Here is an 18,233-nt window from a genome sequence, read left to right as displayed (position 1 = left end):
GCAGGGAACAGTCCTTCATGCGCAGCTTTGTAGGAGATCGCCGTACACCGCTGCTGCGTGAAGAACAAATTGAAGCCGTTGTCGGATGGATGGCAGCTAATGCATCGACTTCAATTAGTGCCACATCCTCTCAGGCACAGAGCACTGGAGAGCACCCATCTGTCTCTTCACCACCTGCCAAATTGCCCAGGCAGTCAGAGAGCCGAGGACAGGAGCCATCTCTACTTCTGTTCTCTGAATCTCTTGGCTTGGAAACAGGGGGCCAGCCAAGCAGCATTGGAGAAATGGAAGAAGAGGCAGTGTGCAGTAATGCCGAACAGCTTTGTCTCTCTGACTCTGAAGAGTCGGGTGGGCCAGTGCCTCTGGTCACCACACCGCAGTACGCATCTGATGATGAGACTCAGGTGCCACTTTCTGGTGCGTACTGTGCTGCCGAGACTACCCAGGAGGAGCAGTTAGTGGCAGAGGGCAGTGTAGATGATGAGGTCCTTGACCCATCGTGGCGTGAGGTACAGGAAGGTGGTGGGAGCAGCTCTGAGGAAGAGATTCCCCGAATGGGCCAAAGAGGGAGAGGGAGAGGGAAGACTGCGGTTCCTGTAGCCTCCACTTCGGCACCCATTAGGAGCATGCCTCTTCCAAAAGCAAAAAAGGGCGCTCCCAGTCCAAGTGAGAGCAGTGCTGCTAGTGCTTTACAAAGCAGCTCAGTGCGTCGAGGCAGTGGAGGAAGCTCTGCACAAAGAGGGAGCAGAATCAGTGCCTCAGCACAGGGCAAGACCAGTATGGCCCAACTGTGGCACAGTTTTGTCTGCCCGCCACACATGTCTACACCATCAGACGGCTCCAGTCAGCAGGAGGCAGCATTTCCGTCAGATGGTGACAGACTACATGTCTTGCCCTCTTATTGTACTCCCAGACAGCTCTTCCCCCTTCAAATTTTGGGTCTCTAAGCTGGATACATGGCCAGAGCTAAGCCAGTATGCATTGGAGGTGCTGGCTTGCCCTGCTGCTAGTGTATTTTCGGAACGCGTCTTTAGTGCCGCAGGTGGTGTACTAACAGACCGTCGCATGCGACTATCCTCCGATAACGTTGACCGGCTTACTTTTCTGAAAAGGAACAAGGCCTGGATCTCGCAGGAATTTGCCACTCCTCTTCCAGATTAAATAATTGGTTGGCTACAGTATCTAGGTCTCCTGTTGCGTTCATGTTTCTACCACCTGAACTGTAATCCCTGGGCTCCAACACCACCAGTTGATGCTCAGAAGTGCAGGCTGCACAGTCAAAACACATGACCCAGTGTTATTGGGTTTCAGTAACGTCAGCTGATCCCCAGCTGTGTAGCTGGCAATGTGTCCTGCGACCGCCACGCTGACACAACTACTGAAATTTAAGGGAACCTGTCCCCCCCCCCCCAGGCGGTTGTTACTGAAAGAGCCACCTTGTGCAGCAGTAATGCTGCACAAGGTAAAGGTGCCTCTTTTCTTTGTGCTCCTTGCACACGCGGAACCTAACACTTATGAAATGTGTCCCCTCACACCGTGAAACCGTCCCGGAGGTCGGACTTTCCTTCATAATGAGACACAGCACAGCCGTCATTCCTACCCCCTTGGCGCCGTGCGCCGCCTCCTCAGCGTTGTTTGAATCTGTCCCATAGCCTGCGCTGTTATGTTATCCCTTGGCCATGCGCATTTAGCGCCGCCCGTCTTCTAACATCATTTGTTGTCAGGCTGCCTGCGCGGCCGCGCTGCCCGAGTGTCTTCTGATTTAATCACACTGCGGGCCTGGGATCCATGGGCATGCGCAGTGCATATCTTCACCTCAGGCTCTCACTCATCTCCCTCTGCCTTCTTCAGACTGTGCGCCGTCAGCTGATCCCTAATAGCATGCCACGGCCGTGACTCTGCACAGTCTGAAGAAGCTGGAAGGAGAGGAGTGAGAGGCAAACATATGCACTGCACATGCCCATGGATCCCAGGCCCGCAGTGTGATTCCATTAGACGACACTGCGAGGTGGGATCCCGGGCAGCGCGGCCGCACAGGCGCAGCCAGCCTGACAACAAATGATGTCAGAAGACGGGTAGCGCTAAGTGCGCATGGCCAAGGGATAACATAACAGCGCAGGCTACGGGACAGATTCAAACAACGCTGAGGAGGCGGCGCACGGCAGCAAGGGGGTAGGAATGACGGCTGTGCTGCGTCCCATTACAAAGGAAAGTCCCACCTCCGGGATGGTCTCACGGTATCAGGGGACACATTTTATAAGTGTTTAGTTCTGCGTTTGCAAGGAGCATAATTAAAAGAGCCACCTTTTCCTTTTGCATCGTAGTGCTGTACAAGATGGCTCTTTCAGCTACAAACGCCTTGGGGAGGTTAAAGGTTCCCTTTCAACTTCCTCCAATGAGGCTCTGGCCTACACTCTGTTCCTCTGCTTCTCCTTGATTCCCTGGGCTCTAACACCGCCAGTTGGTGCTCAGAAGTGCTGGCTGCACAGAGAAAAACACTTGCCACTGTGTCAGTGGGGTTCAGTAACGCCAGCTGTTCCCCTGCTGTGTAGCTGGCAACGTGTCCTGCAAACGCCACGCAGACACAGACAGTAAGCTGCCTTCAGTGCAGGCTTCGGCCTACACTCTGCTCCCCCTGCTGACCCTTGGCTCCAACACCGCTAGTTGGGGCTCTAGGAAGACAATCTTGAATAGGTTCCCCTGGTTCCAGTACCGTCAGCTGGTTCCGGGCAGAGCCTTTGGCTTAGGTGCCTCCTTCTGGGTATCCGAGTTCCACCAATGTCAGGTGGTTCTTGGTAGTGCTTTCTGACATGGGTACCTCCTGCTTAGTAACCGGGTTCCAGTAACGTCAGCTGGTCCTCGGTAGTTCCATTGTCTCTTGGACCTTCGGGTAGCCATCCAAGTTCCAGTTCCATCAGCTGGTTCTCTGCATTTTCTCAGCCTTCTTGTACCTTCTGCTACATTTCCAAGTTCAAGACCCTAAAGACGACAACCCGGAAGACCGAGAAGCAGAAGAACAAGAGGCTGCAGGACAAAGAGCAGAAGAACATTAAGCATAAGACTAAACATCAGAGCAAACGATATTATCTAAATTATAAGCAGAAGAAGACTAAGCAGTGTATGGGGGTGAGTCCGTTCCTCCTCGTGGTGCCCCTGGAAAAAGCATGCTGCTGCAGGCCTAACTGAACGTGGACAAATCCTGTTGTAACTCTTTTGTGACAGGCAGAACAGAAGGTGTAATCTTCAAACTTTTATAGATAACAACTACAGGAATGCCTGTCACAAATAAGAATATGATGAAGAAGTAGAATATGAAGAAGAATAATAGTTTAATAAAAAGAATATGAAGAATGTAACAAAAAAAATAATAGGTAGAAGATGAAGAAGATGAATAAGGTGAAGAAGAAGTTGATGTCAAAGATGCTGCTGCTGAGGATGATGAAGAAGAAAATGTCGGAGAAGTAAAAAAGAAGGTGAAGGGCATGGAAGTAGTGAAACATCCATATCTGACAAAATAAAAAAAATCTTAACATAGTGAATATCTTTTTAACTCCGAACGTCTTTAAAAAAAAAATTAAATTTCCTGCTATTCTATTTGATTGGGCTTAACCTCTATGCCTTTAATGTCTCCGCCACCTCCCCCAATACATCCTACATTATTCTTAGTTGTTTTCCTTCATGTAGAATGAACCTACAAGGAAAGAAAGGGTTTATTTCAATTCCGATATTTTGGTCCCATTGAATTGCATTGGTATCGGGTATCAGTATTGGCGATATCCGATATTTTTTGAATAGCGGCTGATCCAATCCGATACCGATACTTTCCGATATCGGAAGGTATCGCTCAACACTAGCGATCATGCTTGTTTGAACTCTGCACCTGTACATACAGCTGAAATTTTTGTGTGATGTGGAATATGTGAGCATTTTGGGGCCCTACTTTAAACTTTTGCCCAGGGCCTCACTTTCTCTAAAACCGGCCCTGACAGTGAGTATATTTGTATGTTTGGTATGTTTTCATTATTCCTGTTCTTATTACCTTGTCAGTTTGGTTGGTGTATCATAGTACACTACTACTCCACCCCCCCTTCCCAGGGTGGGGGAAGGGTACAGACTGAGGGTGGTTTCAGGAGCTAAGGCAAGGTGCGTGGTCCCAGCATCTTCACCATCAAAAGTAATCGGGGGGAACAGAGCAAACTAGGGCGCCCCTAGTGTTAGGGACAGGGAAGGAGCCCCTGGTCCTGGGACACCTGACAATAGATTTCTGTCCCACTTTGCAGGGAGGCACGGTACACCGCTTCTGAAGCCAGAGTAGTGCGCACAGGTGGTTTGTTGGATAGCAGACAATGCTTCCAGCAGGCTTGCAATCACAGTCTTCCACATGGTCCAGTCTCACTAGCCCAAAGTCTGGATCACTTAATAATCACCCTGATACCCCTTCCTCCCACCATGTTGAATCCCAGGAGAGTAGTGATCCCTCACTAGAACACTCTGAGGAGCTTTTTACCACATTACTTGATTGTGGCCTCTCAACCTGCATGCTCCAAGAGGGACAGGACAACACAACATGCTGTTTAGTGATGCACAAAACTTAGAGCAACCACGACCACAAGAAAATGATGGTGGGAACAGCAAATTTGGGATAAAGAGGAGGGTGATGATTATGATGAGACCCATTTGCCACAAAGTTTTGTTGCTCTTAAATCAAGAAGTCAGGAGGACCAAAATGCGTGGTGCAAGATGGAATCACCAACTCATTCTGGGAACCTGGCATGCATTGCAAGGCCACCAGCGCTGAAGGGGTGACATTAGCAGCAACAAAACAGACAGGAAGAGGCAGTGGGCTGACAAGAGGGACAAGGCGGAAAACTGTTCCTCGGAGCACCGACACTCGTACATTTCTCCATCAAAGAGTTAGGGGTTCCCCAGATTGGGACTTTTCCCCTGTCCAAAATACTGGCACAGATGCCTCTCACCCTGTACCTGTCCTTGCACATTCTTATCATCAAGCACTTCCAAATCCTTGTCCCAACTCAGAGTTCAGCTGTCCCTACTCCAGGCCTTGGAACAAAAAAGAAAGTTCCCAGCCACCCACCCACCCACATGCCCAAATGCTAAACGGGCACATTTCGGAGCTACTTGCCATGGAAATGTTGCCATTTAGGCTGGTAGACATGGAGGATTTCTGTCAACTTATGGTGGCAGCCGTCCCTCGGTACTCTGTCCCCAGCTGCCACTTTTTCTCCTGGTGTGGAGTCCCAGCCTTGTACCAGCACATTTCCAGGAACATCACCCATGTCCTTACCAATGCACTTACTGGCATTGTCCACTTAATGACAGACATGTGGACAAGTGCTTGTGGCCAGAGACGCTACATTTCCCTGATGGCACACTGGGGCAACATTGTAGATGCTGGGGCCAAGTAATAGCTTGGCATGGCGTATGTGCTCCTGACACTGAGGATTGCTGGCCCTACTTCTATCATGGTTTCCGCCACCAACTACAGCAGTTCCTGCACCCCCCTCCTGCTCCTCCTTCTCATGCTCCATCTCTGATATGGTATCTCAGAGTACGTCATCCACATCAGCTGGAAGCTCTGCAGCAATGCCTTTCAAAGCGGCAACAGGCCTTGCTAAAGCCAATTTGACTAGGAGATAAACCGCACACCATGGCAGAGTTACTTAAAGGAATAACAAACCAGACATATCTGGCTTTTGCAGCTGAACCTCCAACCAGGCATGGCCGTGTGTTATAATGGGCATAACCTAGTGGCGGCTGTGAAGCTTGGCATGCTCACACACGAACCATGCTTGGCACATGTGCTCAACCTGGTAGTTCAGCAGTTTCTGAGAACATACCCAGATTTGCCAGAGCTATTGATCAAGGTACGACGCGTCAGCTCTCATTTCCGCAAATTGGTTACAGCTGCCATCGCTCTGGCATTAATCCTGTGGTGCATGCAAGTGTCAGATCACCGACTGGAGTCGACGTCATCATGTGCTGGAACTCAACACTGCACATGTTGGCAAGGCTTTGTAAGCAGAACAGGCCAGTGGTTGAGTACCAGCTCCAACACGCTCATTGGTATTCTGGTCAGCCTCTGCACATAACAACTGAAGAGTGGGCATGGATGTCTGACATTTGTTTGGTTCTCCAAGATTTTGTGGACGCCACAAAAATGGTGAACGATGAAAACACCATAGTCAGCGCAACTATCCTGCTTCTATGCCTACTTAAACAGTCGCTGCTCACAATTAAACATGAAGCTTTGCATGTGGACCAGGTTGGAATGGAGGAAGCCATAACAGAGAGACTGTAGCTAGCCCTTCCTCAACTCATCTGCTTAGCGTGGATTGGGTAACAATGAGGAGGTGTGAAGCGATGGCCGGGGGACCACGACGGTGCAGGAAGACTACCGTACACAAGATGAGGTGCAAACAACAAAGGGTAGATTTATTGGAAGGCAAGGAATGAAGTGGATGAGGAAGATGCAAACAGGGGTATGCAATGGCAAAAGATAATTTACAAGAGTTATATTCTTTAGCTTGTCCGTAAAATAGCATGGTGCTCCAACTATTACAGAATAAACATACGTCACACAAGTAAATGTAAACAATAAACAAAGAATAATGCTACTATACTTATTACCTCCCTGGCCTCTACTAAGCAGGCCTTACGGCTGCTGTGTTCTGACTGTTAAAGCCTACCCTAGGCCCTGACATGTGCACAAAACGGGAACAAACTCATGGTGATGTTGGGGACTCAGATCCAGTCCCGGGGGGCCCCCAGTAGTCTAGCATGGTGGTGCGCACTGCTTTCTGCCAGCTCCATGAAACGTGGTCTTCTCCTTGTTTCGGGGTCCTGGAGGTGCTCCTGGAAACTGTAAATCCCTTTCTTGATATCATCGTGGCTTCTCAAACTCACGCAGGACAGCCACTCTTGCTGCAGCCAGAAAAGTCTGTCAAATTTCACAAGTCCACTCCATTACAGGCTGTTAGTCCTCTCTTGCAGCAAACAGCACAAAATTCTCTCTGCAGCAGCTTCAGTTCTCACACGCTGTCCAGGCTCCACCCCCACCCTCTGATCAGTCCAGTTCATTCACACAGTCAATTGCAGGGGAGAAACAGAACATTCCATCACGCCAGACAAGGGCGTGCAGTCTCCTAAAGTGACGGCATGTTCCTTACTGTCCATAACAGCACCACCCTCTTACAGGTGAATGCTGAGGAAGAGGAGGAACAGGAGCTGGTGGCTAGCGCAATAGAGGCTAGTAGTCACACAACCTTCATCTCGTCTCTCCTATGTGGATTGGCTGAAGATGGGAATAATGAGGAAGAGTCGTCATTATGGTTGAGACAGGGAAGTGTTGGCTGTGGAGCTTGGCACATATGGCCTACTTTATGTACCACTGCCTTTCCTGTGACCCTCGCGTTACTTTCATCTTGGCCAAAAAGAGTATTGGTTTTTCACTCTGCTAGACCCAAGCTACAAGGAAAACGTTGCGTCTCTTTGCAATACCTGGCTGACAAAACCAGTGTACTCCCTAATTCCACTGAAACTTTCAACTATTGGGTCTCAAAGCTGGATACCTGGCATGAGCTGTCACTCTATGCCTTGGAGGTGTTGTGCTGAACTGCCACTAGCGTCTTGTCTGAGCAGGTTTTTCGTGCCCCTGGGGGGGTCAAAACAGACAGGCACTTTTGCTTTTCAACTGAGAATGTAGACGAACTCACTATCATCATTATAATGAACAAAGCCTTGATTAGCCCACACCTTTTCCATACCACCAGATAACAGCAGCACATAAACGGTTTGTAATATTCAATCTTTTAACCCCTTCATGACCGTGGGATTTTCCGTTTTTCCGTATTCGTTTTTCACTCCCCTCCTTCCCAGAGCCAAAACTTTTTTATTTTTCCGTCAATTTGGCCATGTGACGGCTTATTTTTTGTGGGACGAGTTGTACTTTTGAACAACATTATTGGTTTTACCATGTCGTGTACTAGAAAACGGGAAAAAAATTCCAATTGCGGTGAAATTGCAAAAAAAGTGCAATCCCACACTTAACAACTGATACCGCGCTTGGGTGATACAAACAGAACCTGGCTAGCAAAAACCAAAAACCACATGAATATATATGACAATATATATGACAATAGGTGATAGGCACGACCGTGCATAAGTTCTTACCGAATGGAGGTATGGTCTGCAGGGAACAGATACACTGTGTTGTGATCCCGCTGATCTGCTCGGTGTGATTCCCGGAGGTGATGTGTCTGTCCCCCCAATAGACCCGGCAGGTGCGGGGATGAGATGACCTGCGTGTGATGGTGGACAGGTGGGCGGACGATGGTTGATGCCGCCTGGAGCCGTGCAGGTCTGATAGATGTGGCTGCTCAGTGTAGAGCCAGGAAGACGTCCCGGCCGGAGGCGTCCCTGGTTACACTGAAGAAAAAAATGGCCGCCGCTGACAAGCGGCGTGTGACGTCACGAGCCTACGGAGCCCTGCTAGGACAAAAAGACTAACCGACGCGTTTCGAAGGGTAATCGCGCCTATCACCTATTGTCATATATATTGTCATATATATTCATGTGGTTTTTGGTTTTTGCTAGCCAGGTTCTGTTTGTATCACCCAAGCGCGGTATCAGTTGTTATATGTATTTGTTTTCATAGAAGTGGCACATTCTTTGGTGTTACCAGCAGCTGGGTGATTCCATTGGTTATCCCCACTCAGGTAGTGGGCATCAGTGGCGAGCGCCAGTGTTATTTGTATATTCAATCCCACACTTGTTTTTTGCTTGGCTTTTTTGCTAGGTTCACTAAATGCTAAAACTGACCTGCCATTATGATTCTCCAGGTCATTACGAGTTCATAGACACCTAACATGACTAGGTTAGTTTTTACCTAAGTGGTGAAAAAAAATTCCAAACTTTGCTAAAAAAAAAAAAAATTGCGCCATTTTCCGATACTTGTAGCGTCTCCATTTTTCATGACCAGGGGTCGGTTAAGGGCTTATTTTTTGCGTGCCGAGCTGGCGTTTTTAATGATTCCAATTAGGTGCAGATACATTCTTTTGATCGCCCGTTATTGCATTTTAATGCAATGTCACGGCGACCAAAAAAACGTAATTCTGGCGTTTTGGATTTTTTTCTCATTACGCCGTTTAGCGATCAGGTTAAAGCTTTTTTTATTGATAGACCGGGCGATTCTGAACGCGGCGATACCAAATATATGTAGGTTTGTTTTGTTTTTTTATTGATTTATTTTGATTGGGGCGAAAGGGGGGTGATTTAAACTTTTATGTTTTTATTTTTTTCATTTTTTTTTTTTTTTACTTTTGCCATGCTTCAATAGCCTTCATGGGAGGCTAGAAGCAGGCACAACCCGATCGGCTCTGCTACATAGCAGCGATCATCAGATCGCTGCTATGCAACAGAAAATCAGGTGTGCTGTGAGCGCCGACCACAGGGTGGCGCTCACAGCTACCGGCGATCAGTAACCATAGAGGTCTCAAGGACCTCTATGGTTACAATACTGAAGCATCGTCGACCCCCGATCATGTGACGGGGGTCGGCAATGACGTCATTTCCGGCCGCCCGGCCGGATGCGGTAGTTAAATGCCGCTGTCTGCGTTTGACAGCGGCATTTAACTAGTTAATAGCGGCGGGTGAATCGCGATTTCACCCGCCGCTATTGCGGGCACATGTCAGCTGTTCAAAACAGCTGACATGTCCCGGCTTTGATGCGGGCTCACCGCGGAGCCCTGCATCAAAGCAGGGGACCTGACGTCGGACGTACTATCCCGTCCGACGTCAGGAAGGGGTTAATAGTGCCTGCCAGTTGTTACATTTTGAAGGGTCTATGGATGACCCTAATCATATTTTCTGTCTGGCTTTGCACTTTCTGTAAAGCCATTGACTGTATAAGTACATCAACTGTACTTTAAAAATGTTGTGTTAGATTCAATGACTCATCCATACAGTTTAACCCTTTTCTGACATTAGACGTACATCCAGCGCGATCGGCCGCGCTCACGGGGGGAGCGCGGCCGATCGCGGCCGTGTTTCAGCTGACTATCGCAGCTGACATCCGGCACTATGTGCCAGGACCGCCCCCGGCACATTAACCCCCAGCACACCGCGATCAAACATGATCGCTGTGTACCGGCGGTACAGGGAAGTATCTCGCAGGGAGGGGGCTCCCTGCGTGCTTCCCTGAGACCCCCGGAGCAACGTGATGTGATCATGTTGCTCCGATTGTCTCTTACCTCCTCTCCCTTGCAGTCCCCGGATCCAAAATGGCTGCGGCATTCGGGTCCTGCAGGGAGGGAGGTGGCTTACCGAGTGCCTGCTCAGAGCAAGCGCTTGGTAAGTCTGCAGCACTGTAAGTCAGATCGCCGTGCAAACTGTCAGATCAGCGATCTGTGATGTCCCCCCCTGGGACAAAGTAAAATTGTAAAAAAAAAAATTTCCACATGTGTAAGAAAAAAAAAAAAATGTCCTAAATAAAGAAAAAAAAAATATTATTCCCATAAATACATTTATCTAAATAAAAAAAAAACAATAAAAGTACACATATTTAGTATTGCCGCGTCCGTAACGACCCAACCTATAAAACTGTCCCGCTAGTTAACCCCTTCAGTGAACACCGTAGGAAAAAAAGAAAAACGAGGCAAAAAACAACGCTTTATTATCATACCGCCGAACAAAAAGTGGAGTAAGACGCGACCAAAAAGACGGATATAAATAACCAGGGTACCGCTGAAAACGTCATCTTGTCCCTCAAAAAACGAGCTGCCATACAGTGTCATCAAAGAAAAAATACAAAAGTTATAGTCCTCAGAATAAAGCGATGCCAAAATAATTATTTACTCTATAAAATAGTTTTTATCGTATAAAAGCGCCAAAACATAAAAAAAGATATAAATGAGGTATTGCTGTAATCGTACTGACCCAAAGAATAAAACTGCTTTATCAATTTTACCAAACGTGGAACGGTATAAACACCTCCCCCAAAAGAAATTCATGAATAGCTGTTTTTTTTGTCATTCTGCCTCACAAAAATCGGAATAAAAAGCGATCAAAAACTGTCACGTGTCCGAATATATTACCAATAAAAACATCAACTCGTCCCACAAAAAACAAGACCTCACATGACTCTGTGGACCAAAATATGGAAAAATTATAGGTCTCAAAATGTGGAGACGCAAAAACTTTTTTGCTATAAAAAGCGTCTTTTAGTGTGTGACGGCTGCAAATCATAAAAATCCCCTATAAAAAATGCTATAAAAGTAAATCAAACCCCCCTTCATCACCCCCTTAGTTAGGGAAAAATAATAAAATTAAAAAAATGTATTTATTTCCATTTTCCCATTAGGGTTAGGGTTAGGGTTAGGGCTAGGGTTAGGGTTAGGGTTGGGGCTAGGGTTGGAGCTAAAGTTAGGGTTAGGTTTGGGGCTAAAGTTAGGGTTTGGATTACATTTACGGTTGGGATTAGGGTTGGGATTAGAGTTAGGGGTGTGTCTGGGTTAGGGGTGTGGTTAGGGTTACCGTTGGGATTAGGGTTAGGGGTGTGTTTGGATTAGAGTTTCAGTTAGAATTGGCAGGTTTCCACTGTTTAGGCACATCAGGGGTTCTCCAAACGTGACATGGCGTCCGATCTCAATTCCAGCCAATTCTGCATTGAAAAAGTAAAACAGTGCTCCTTCTCTTCCAAGCTTTCCCGTGCGCCCAAACAGGGGTTTACCCCAACATATGGGGCATCAGCGTACTCGGGACAAATTGGACAAAAACTTTTGGGGTCGAAGTTCTCTTGTTACCCTTGGGAAAATATAAATTTGGGGGGCTAAAAATCATTTTTGTGGGAATTTTTTATTTTTATTTTCATGGCTCTGCGTTGTAAACTGTAGTGAAACACTTGGGGGTTCAAAGTTCTCACAACACATCTAGATAAGTTCCTTGGGAGGTCTAGTTTCCAATATGGGGTAACTTTTGGGGGTTTCTACTGTTTGGGTACATCAGGGGCTCTGCAAATGCAACGTGACGCCTGCAGACCAATCCATCTAAGTCTGCATTCCAAATGGCACTCCTTCCCTTCCGAGCTCTGCCATGCGCCCAAACAGTGGTTTCCCCCCACATATGGGGTATCAGCGTACTCAGGACAAATTGAACAACAACTTTTGGGGTCCAATTTATCCTGTTACCCTTGTGAAAATACAAAACTGGGGCTAAAAAAATCATTTTTGTGAAAAAAAAAAAGAATTTTTATTTTCATGGCTCTGCATTATAAACTGTAGTGAAACACTTGGGGGATCAAAGCTCTCAAAACACATCTAGATAAGTTCCTTAGGGGGTCTACTTTCCAAAATGTCACTTGTGGGGGGGTTTAATGTTTAGGCACATCAGGGGCTCTCCAAACGCGACATGGTGTCCCATCTCAATTCCAGTCAATTTTGCATTGAAAAGTCAAACGGCGCTCCTTCCCTTCCGAGCTCTGCCATGCGCCCAAACAGTGGTTTACCCCCACATATCGGGTATCAGCGTACTTAGGACAAATTGCACAACAACTTTTGGGGTCCAATTTCTTCTCTTACCCTTGGAAAAAAAAAAATTGGGGGAGAAAAGATAATTTTTGTGAAAAAATATGATTTTTTATTTTTACGGCTCTGCATTATAAACTTCTGTGAAGCACTTGGTGGGTCAAAGTGCTCACTACACATCTAGATAAGTTTCTTAGGGGGTCTACTTTCCAAAATGGTGTCACTTGTGGGGGTTTCAATGTTTAGGCACATCAGGGGCTCTCCAAATGCAACATGGCATCCCATCTCAATTCCAGTCAGTTTTGCATTGAAAAGTCAAATGGCGCTCCTTCCGAGCTCTGCCATGCGCCCAAACAGTGGTTTACCCCCACATTTGGGGTATCAGTGTACTAAGCACAAATTGTACAACTTTTGGGGTCCATTTTCTCCTCTTATCCTTGGTCAAATAAAACAAATTGGAGCTGAAATACATTTTGTGTGAAAAAAAAGTTAAATGTTAATTTTTATTTAAACATTCCAAAAATTCCTGTGAAACACCTGAAGGGTTAATAAACTTCTTGAATGTGGTTTTGAGCACCTTGAGGGGTGCAGTTTTTAGAATGGTGTCACACTTGGTTATTTTCTATCATATAGACCCCTCAATATGACTTCAAATGAGATGTGGTCCCTAAAAAAAAAATGGTGTTGTAAAAATGAGAAATTGCTGGTCAACTTTTAACCCTTATAACTCCCTAACAAAAAAAATTTGGTTCCTAAATTGTGCTGATGTAAAGTAGACATGTGGAAATGTTACCTATTAAGTATTTTGTGTGACATATCTCTGTGATTTAAGGGCATAAAAATTAAAAGTTGGAAAATTGTGAAATTTTCAAAATTTTCGCCAAATTTCTATTTTTTTCACAAATAAACGCAAGTTATACTGAAAAATTTTTACCACTATCATGAAGTACAATATGTCACGAGAAAACAGTGTCAGAATTGCCAAGATCTGTTGAAGCGTTCCAGAGTTATAACCTCATAAAGGGACAGTGGTCGGAATTGTAAAAATTGGCTCGGTCATTAACGTGCAAACCACCCTTGGGGGTAAAGGGGTTAACATGGTTATTGTTGTGTAAAATGCATAGAAAAATAGTTCAAGATTAGATTACTCATTCATACAGTATTATGTGCATTCTGTAATATTTTGGTGGTATATAACAGTAGAAAAGAGATTTTGAAACTTTTGCTCGTTTGTTCTCATTTCTTACCCATGCACTCACTATTCCATGTTCTGGTGTACAATTTTGTCATCTATAAGACTCCCCCCTCCAAAAAAAAGTTAAACCATTTTGCTGAGTTATATTTCTACTTAAATTTTAATAAATATATATACCGGTACATCTTTTTTTTACAACCTTTCTAAATTTTGCTGATGTACAAGTCATTATATAGGAGATAATATTTAACAACTTTTTTTCCCCTGTATAATGAAACTTCTCATCGGTTTGGAATGTTTTATTGCCACTCCTCAAAGTGGAGTAAAAGTGTGACACTATTGTTCTAAGCAGCTATCTGGCAGTCAGACTCTTCCAGTGATCTCACCCCCCCAATGCTGTTCTCCTTCCATTCAGCTCTTTTCCCTTCAATTTGAACATTTTCATTGCCCTCCAGACCCCTTTGTAGGGTCTGCTGTAAAAAATATCGGCCCTCCCTTTGACTCCCATTATACTCGTTACTCAAAATGAGCATGCGAGTATTAGGAATTGCTTGGATTGAGCAACCAAGCATTCCTAGTAGTCACTATTGGTTTACCTGCATTACAGCAGTGTTTTTGTTTTTCATCTGCAGTGGAAACTTCAAATTTGTGGGGTCTTGTTGAAAAATTTGGGGAAAGTGTATTACTTTGACATGACAGTATCCATTTTTTAATTCCTTCCAGCTTAGTGAGAAATATGGAGATGTGTTCACCGTCTACCTCGGTTCTCAACCAGTCGTAGTGGTCACAGGATACAAAGCTGTGAAAGAAGTTCTCGTGGATCGGGGAGATGATTTCTTGGCTCGAGGCGATATTGCTTGCTTTGATTTTGTCTACAGGAACTATGGTGAGTAGTATGTATACTTTAAAGGGAAGGTCCCATACAATTTTTTTTTTCCAACCATTGGAAAAATGTAAAGTATTATTAACCCCTTCACGACATGCGCCGTACTAGTACTGCTCTGTGGGAGATGCGTTCATGCTCAGAGCAGTACTAGTAAGGTGCAGCCCTCCCGCTGAGCGCTGTGGCAATCGCATGCGGGTGTCAGCTGTATGTGACAGCTGACACCACGCAGAAATGCCCGTGACTGGTGCTAGCACCAATCGTGGGCATTTAACCCCTCAGATGCCTCTGTCAGTAGTGACAGCGGCATAGAGAAGCCTCTTACTGGGACGGGGCTCCCTGCGTGCTTCCATCAGAACATTGCGATCGCATTGCGATGTCCTGATGGTCTCCATGGAGAATCCCGTCACCGAGATGGCCGCAGGGTCCTTCCAGGTCCTGCAGGGAGGTGGCTTGTGAGCGCCTGTTGAGAGCAGGTGCTGGCATGCCTCCTTCCCTGCCTATCAGATCGCTGATCTGATGCTCTGCAGTGCAGAGTATCAGATCAATGATCTGATGTTATATAGTAATGTCCTATACTAGGACAATGTAATACAGCTAAAAAAAATTATAAATTGTAAAAGTATTTTTTTTTCTTTTAAAAATCCCTAATAAAGGAAAAAATATTTGTTCCCAATAAATACATTTATTTATGTAAATTGAAAAAACAAACAATAAAAGTACACATATTTGATATCACCGCATCCGTAACGACCTGCTCTATAAAACTGTCCTGCTACTTAACCCCTTCAGTGAACACCGTAAAAAAAAAAATAAAGCATTGTTTTTCCTAGTTTTTTTATCATACTGCCGAACTAAAAGTGCAATAAAATGCGATTAAAAAGACAGATGCAAATGTAAATGGTACCACTGAAAAGTCATATTGTCCCACAAAAAACAAGCCAGATACAACTGCATCAGCAGAAAAATAAGTTACAGCTCTCAGACTAAAGCGATGCAAAAATACATTAATTATTTTTTCTATAAAATAGTTTTTGTGTAAAAGCGCCAAAACATAAGATAACTATATAAATGAGGTATCGCTGTGATCGTACTGACCTGAAGAATAAAGCTGCCTTACCAATTTTACCACACAAGAAACGGTAAAAATAAGCAATTCTGAATTGCTGGTTTTTGTTCATTCTGTCTCCCAAAAAGCGGAATAGAAAGCTATCAAAAAAAGTCATGTGCTGAAAATGGTACCAATAGAAACGTCAGCCCGTCCCGCAAAACACAATCCCTCACATGACTCTGTCAGCTGAAATATGAAAAAATTATAGCTCTCAAAATATGGGGATGCAAAGACTAGTTTTCGCAATAAAAAGCGTCTTTGTGTGTCACAGCAGCCAAACATAAAAACCCGATATAAATCTGGTATCACTGTCATCGCACTGACCCGAAGAATAAGTCACCTAATCACTTATACTGCATGAGAATTGGCATACAAAATAAATAAAATCAATTCTTCACATGCTGTTGTTTTTTCATTCTGCCTCCCAAAGATCGCAGTAAGGCTTGGCGCACATTTATCCTGCGCTCTGCGCTGAGCGCTTACATCGGGGTTTCTGTGTAAATCTCTGAAATAAGTGATTCAGACAGAACCTCTGGCTGAAGATTCCCTATAATGAGGCAGATGGAGGCACTGTGGACACCGTCTGACTTGTGATCCGGAGGTGTCTGTCTCTTTAGGATTGCATAAAAGTGCCGTCGGCCACAGTTTTGTGCATTTCTGAAAACGACACCGTGGAACAGAGGCCAGACAGAGTCCAGAGTAACTCTGCTGTCTCACTATATTGAATGGATCCCTTGTGGGTTTCATCTGAATCGCGTCACTCAGAGATTTAGATGGAAACCCCAAAGCGTAGAGCGCCGGATAAATATGATCCCAAACGTTATGCAAAATGCTCCCAATAAAAGCTTCCTCTCAATCCACAAAAATAGCAAGTCCTCACTCAGATCTGTCATCTGTTAACAGAAATAGGGGGCTTCCACCTTACTGGTAGCACAAAGGCTTTGGAAAAGCGAAATGGCTAATCACCCACTAAAAGAAATTCAGTAAATTTTCCGCTCCCAAATCCAAATGTCCCCTCCCTTCTGAACCCCAGTGTGTCTAAACAACATTTAGCGCCCACATGTTTGTCATTTCTGTAGTGGTGAGAGCCCGCCTAATTTACAGGTGCGTGTCTCCAGAAGCATGAGCTGGGCGTAATGTACTGGTGACTGCAACGGCAGTTTGCAATTTTCACTCGGCAACATCCACTGCCTGTTTTTGGAAAACACCCATACAGTCAAAATCGTCACTACATCTGTAGATAGATTCCCAAAGGGTTATTTTTTTCCAAAATGGGGTCACTCAAGGGGAGATTCTGCTTTTCTAGCACTTAGGGGCTCTTTTATATGGAATCCACAAATTAGTCTAGGAAAATCTGAGCTCCAGGAGACAAGCAGCGTTCCATCCCTCCCGAGTCACTCCGTATGGCTGTACAGCCACATATGGGGTATTTCTACATTCAGCAGAAATTGTGGGACATATTCTGGTGCCATTTTTACCCATTTCCCAGTGTGAAAATGTAAAACTTGGGGCTAAAACACAATCTTGGTGGTAAAAATGTAAATTATCTTTTCTTCACTGCAAAATGGTATAAAAATTTGTGACACACCTGTGGTGTCAATATAATCACTGCACCCCTAGATGAATTCATTGAGAGGTTTAATTGGTAAAATGGGGTCACTTATGGGGGTTCTACTGTTCTGGAACCTCAGGGGCTCTGTCAATGTAACATGGCACCCTCAAACTAGTGCAGCAAAATCTGCACTGTAGTATGGCGCTACTTCCTTTCTGAGCTTTGCACTGTGCCGCAAAAGTAGTTTTTGACCACATATGGGCTATCGGTGAACTCTGGAAAAATTGCACAACAAACTTTGGGGTCCATTTTCTCCTTTTGCCCTTGCAAAAATACAAAATTTGTAGCTAAAGATTTTTGTGGGAAAAATGTTTTTTTTTTTTTTTAATTCTCACGGTTCTACATTATAAACAACTGTGAAGCACCTGTGGGTTCAAGGTGCTCAAAACACATCTAGATAACTTCCCGAAGGGGTCTAGTTTACAAAATGGTGTCACTTGTAGGGGATTTCCACTGTTTAGGCACATCAGGGGCTCTCCAAACGTGACATGGCAACCGCTAATTATTCTAGTATATTTTACATTGAAAAAGTCAAATGGCGCTCCTTCCCTTCTGAGCCCTGCCGTGCGCCCAAACAGTAGATTTCCCCCACATATGGGGTATCGTCATGCTCAGGAGAAATTGCACAACAAAATATATGGTCCATTTTCTCCTGTTACCCTTGTGAAAGTAAAAAAAATTAGGTCTAAAAGGAAAATTTTTGTGAAAGAAAAGTAAACGTTTATTTTTTCCTTCCACATTCCAAAAATTGCCTGTGAAGCACCTGAAGGGTTAATAAACTTCTTGAATGTGGTTTTGAGTACCTTTGGTGGTGTAGTTTTTAGAATGGTGTCACTTTTGGGTATTTTCTTTCACATAGACCCCTCAGTCACTTCAAATGTGTTGTGGTCCCT

General features: G+C 45.0%; 1 protein-coding gene across 1 annotated transcript in view; it reads left to right on the top strand.

The window, feature by feature from the left end:
• LOC143805923 (cytochrome P450 2B4-like) overlaps positions 1–18,233 on the top strand; it is a 113,721-nt gene that overhangs the window by 20,489 nt on the left and 74,999 nt on the right. Inside the window, exon 3 of the mRNA XM_077285681.1 lies at positions 14,458–14,620. Within this exon, the coding sequence (XP_077141796.1) occupies positions 14,458–14,620 (163 nt within the window). The remainder of the gene's footprint in view (positions 1–14,457; positions 14,621–18,233) is intronic.

The sequence above is a fragment of the Ranitomeya variabilis genome, chromosome 2, assembly GCF_051348905.1.
Source record: "Ranitomeya variabilis isolate aRanVar5 chromosome 2, aRanVar5.hap1, whole genome shotgun sequence".
Taxonomy (NCBI): domain Eukaryota; kingdom Metazoa; phylum Chordata; class Amphibia; order Anura; family Dendrobatidae; genus Ranitomeya; species Ranitomeya variabilis.
Note: the sequence above shows the minus strand (reverse complement) of the source record. Positions and strands in the feature narration are given on the sequence as shown.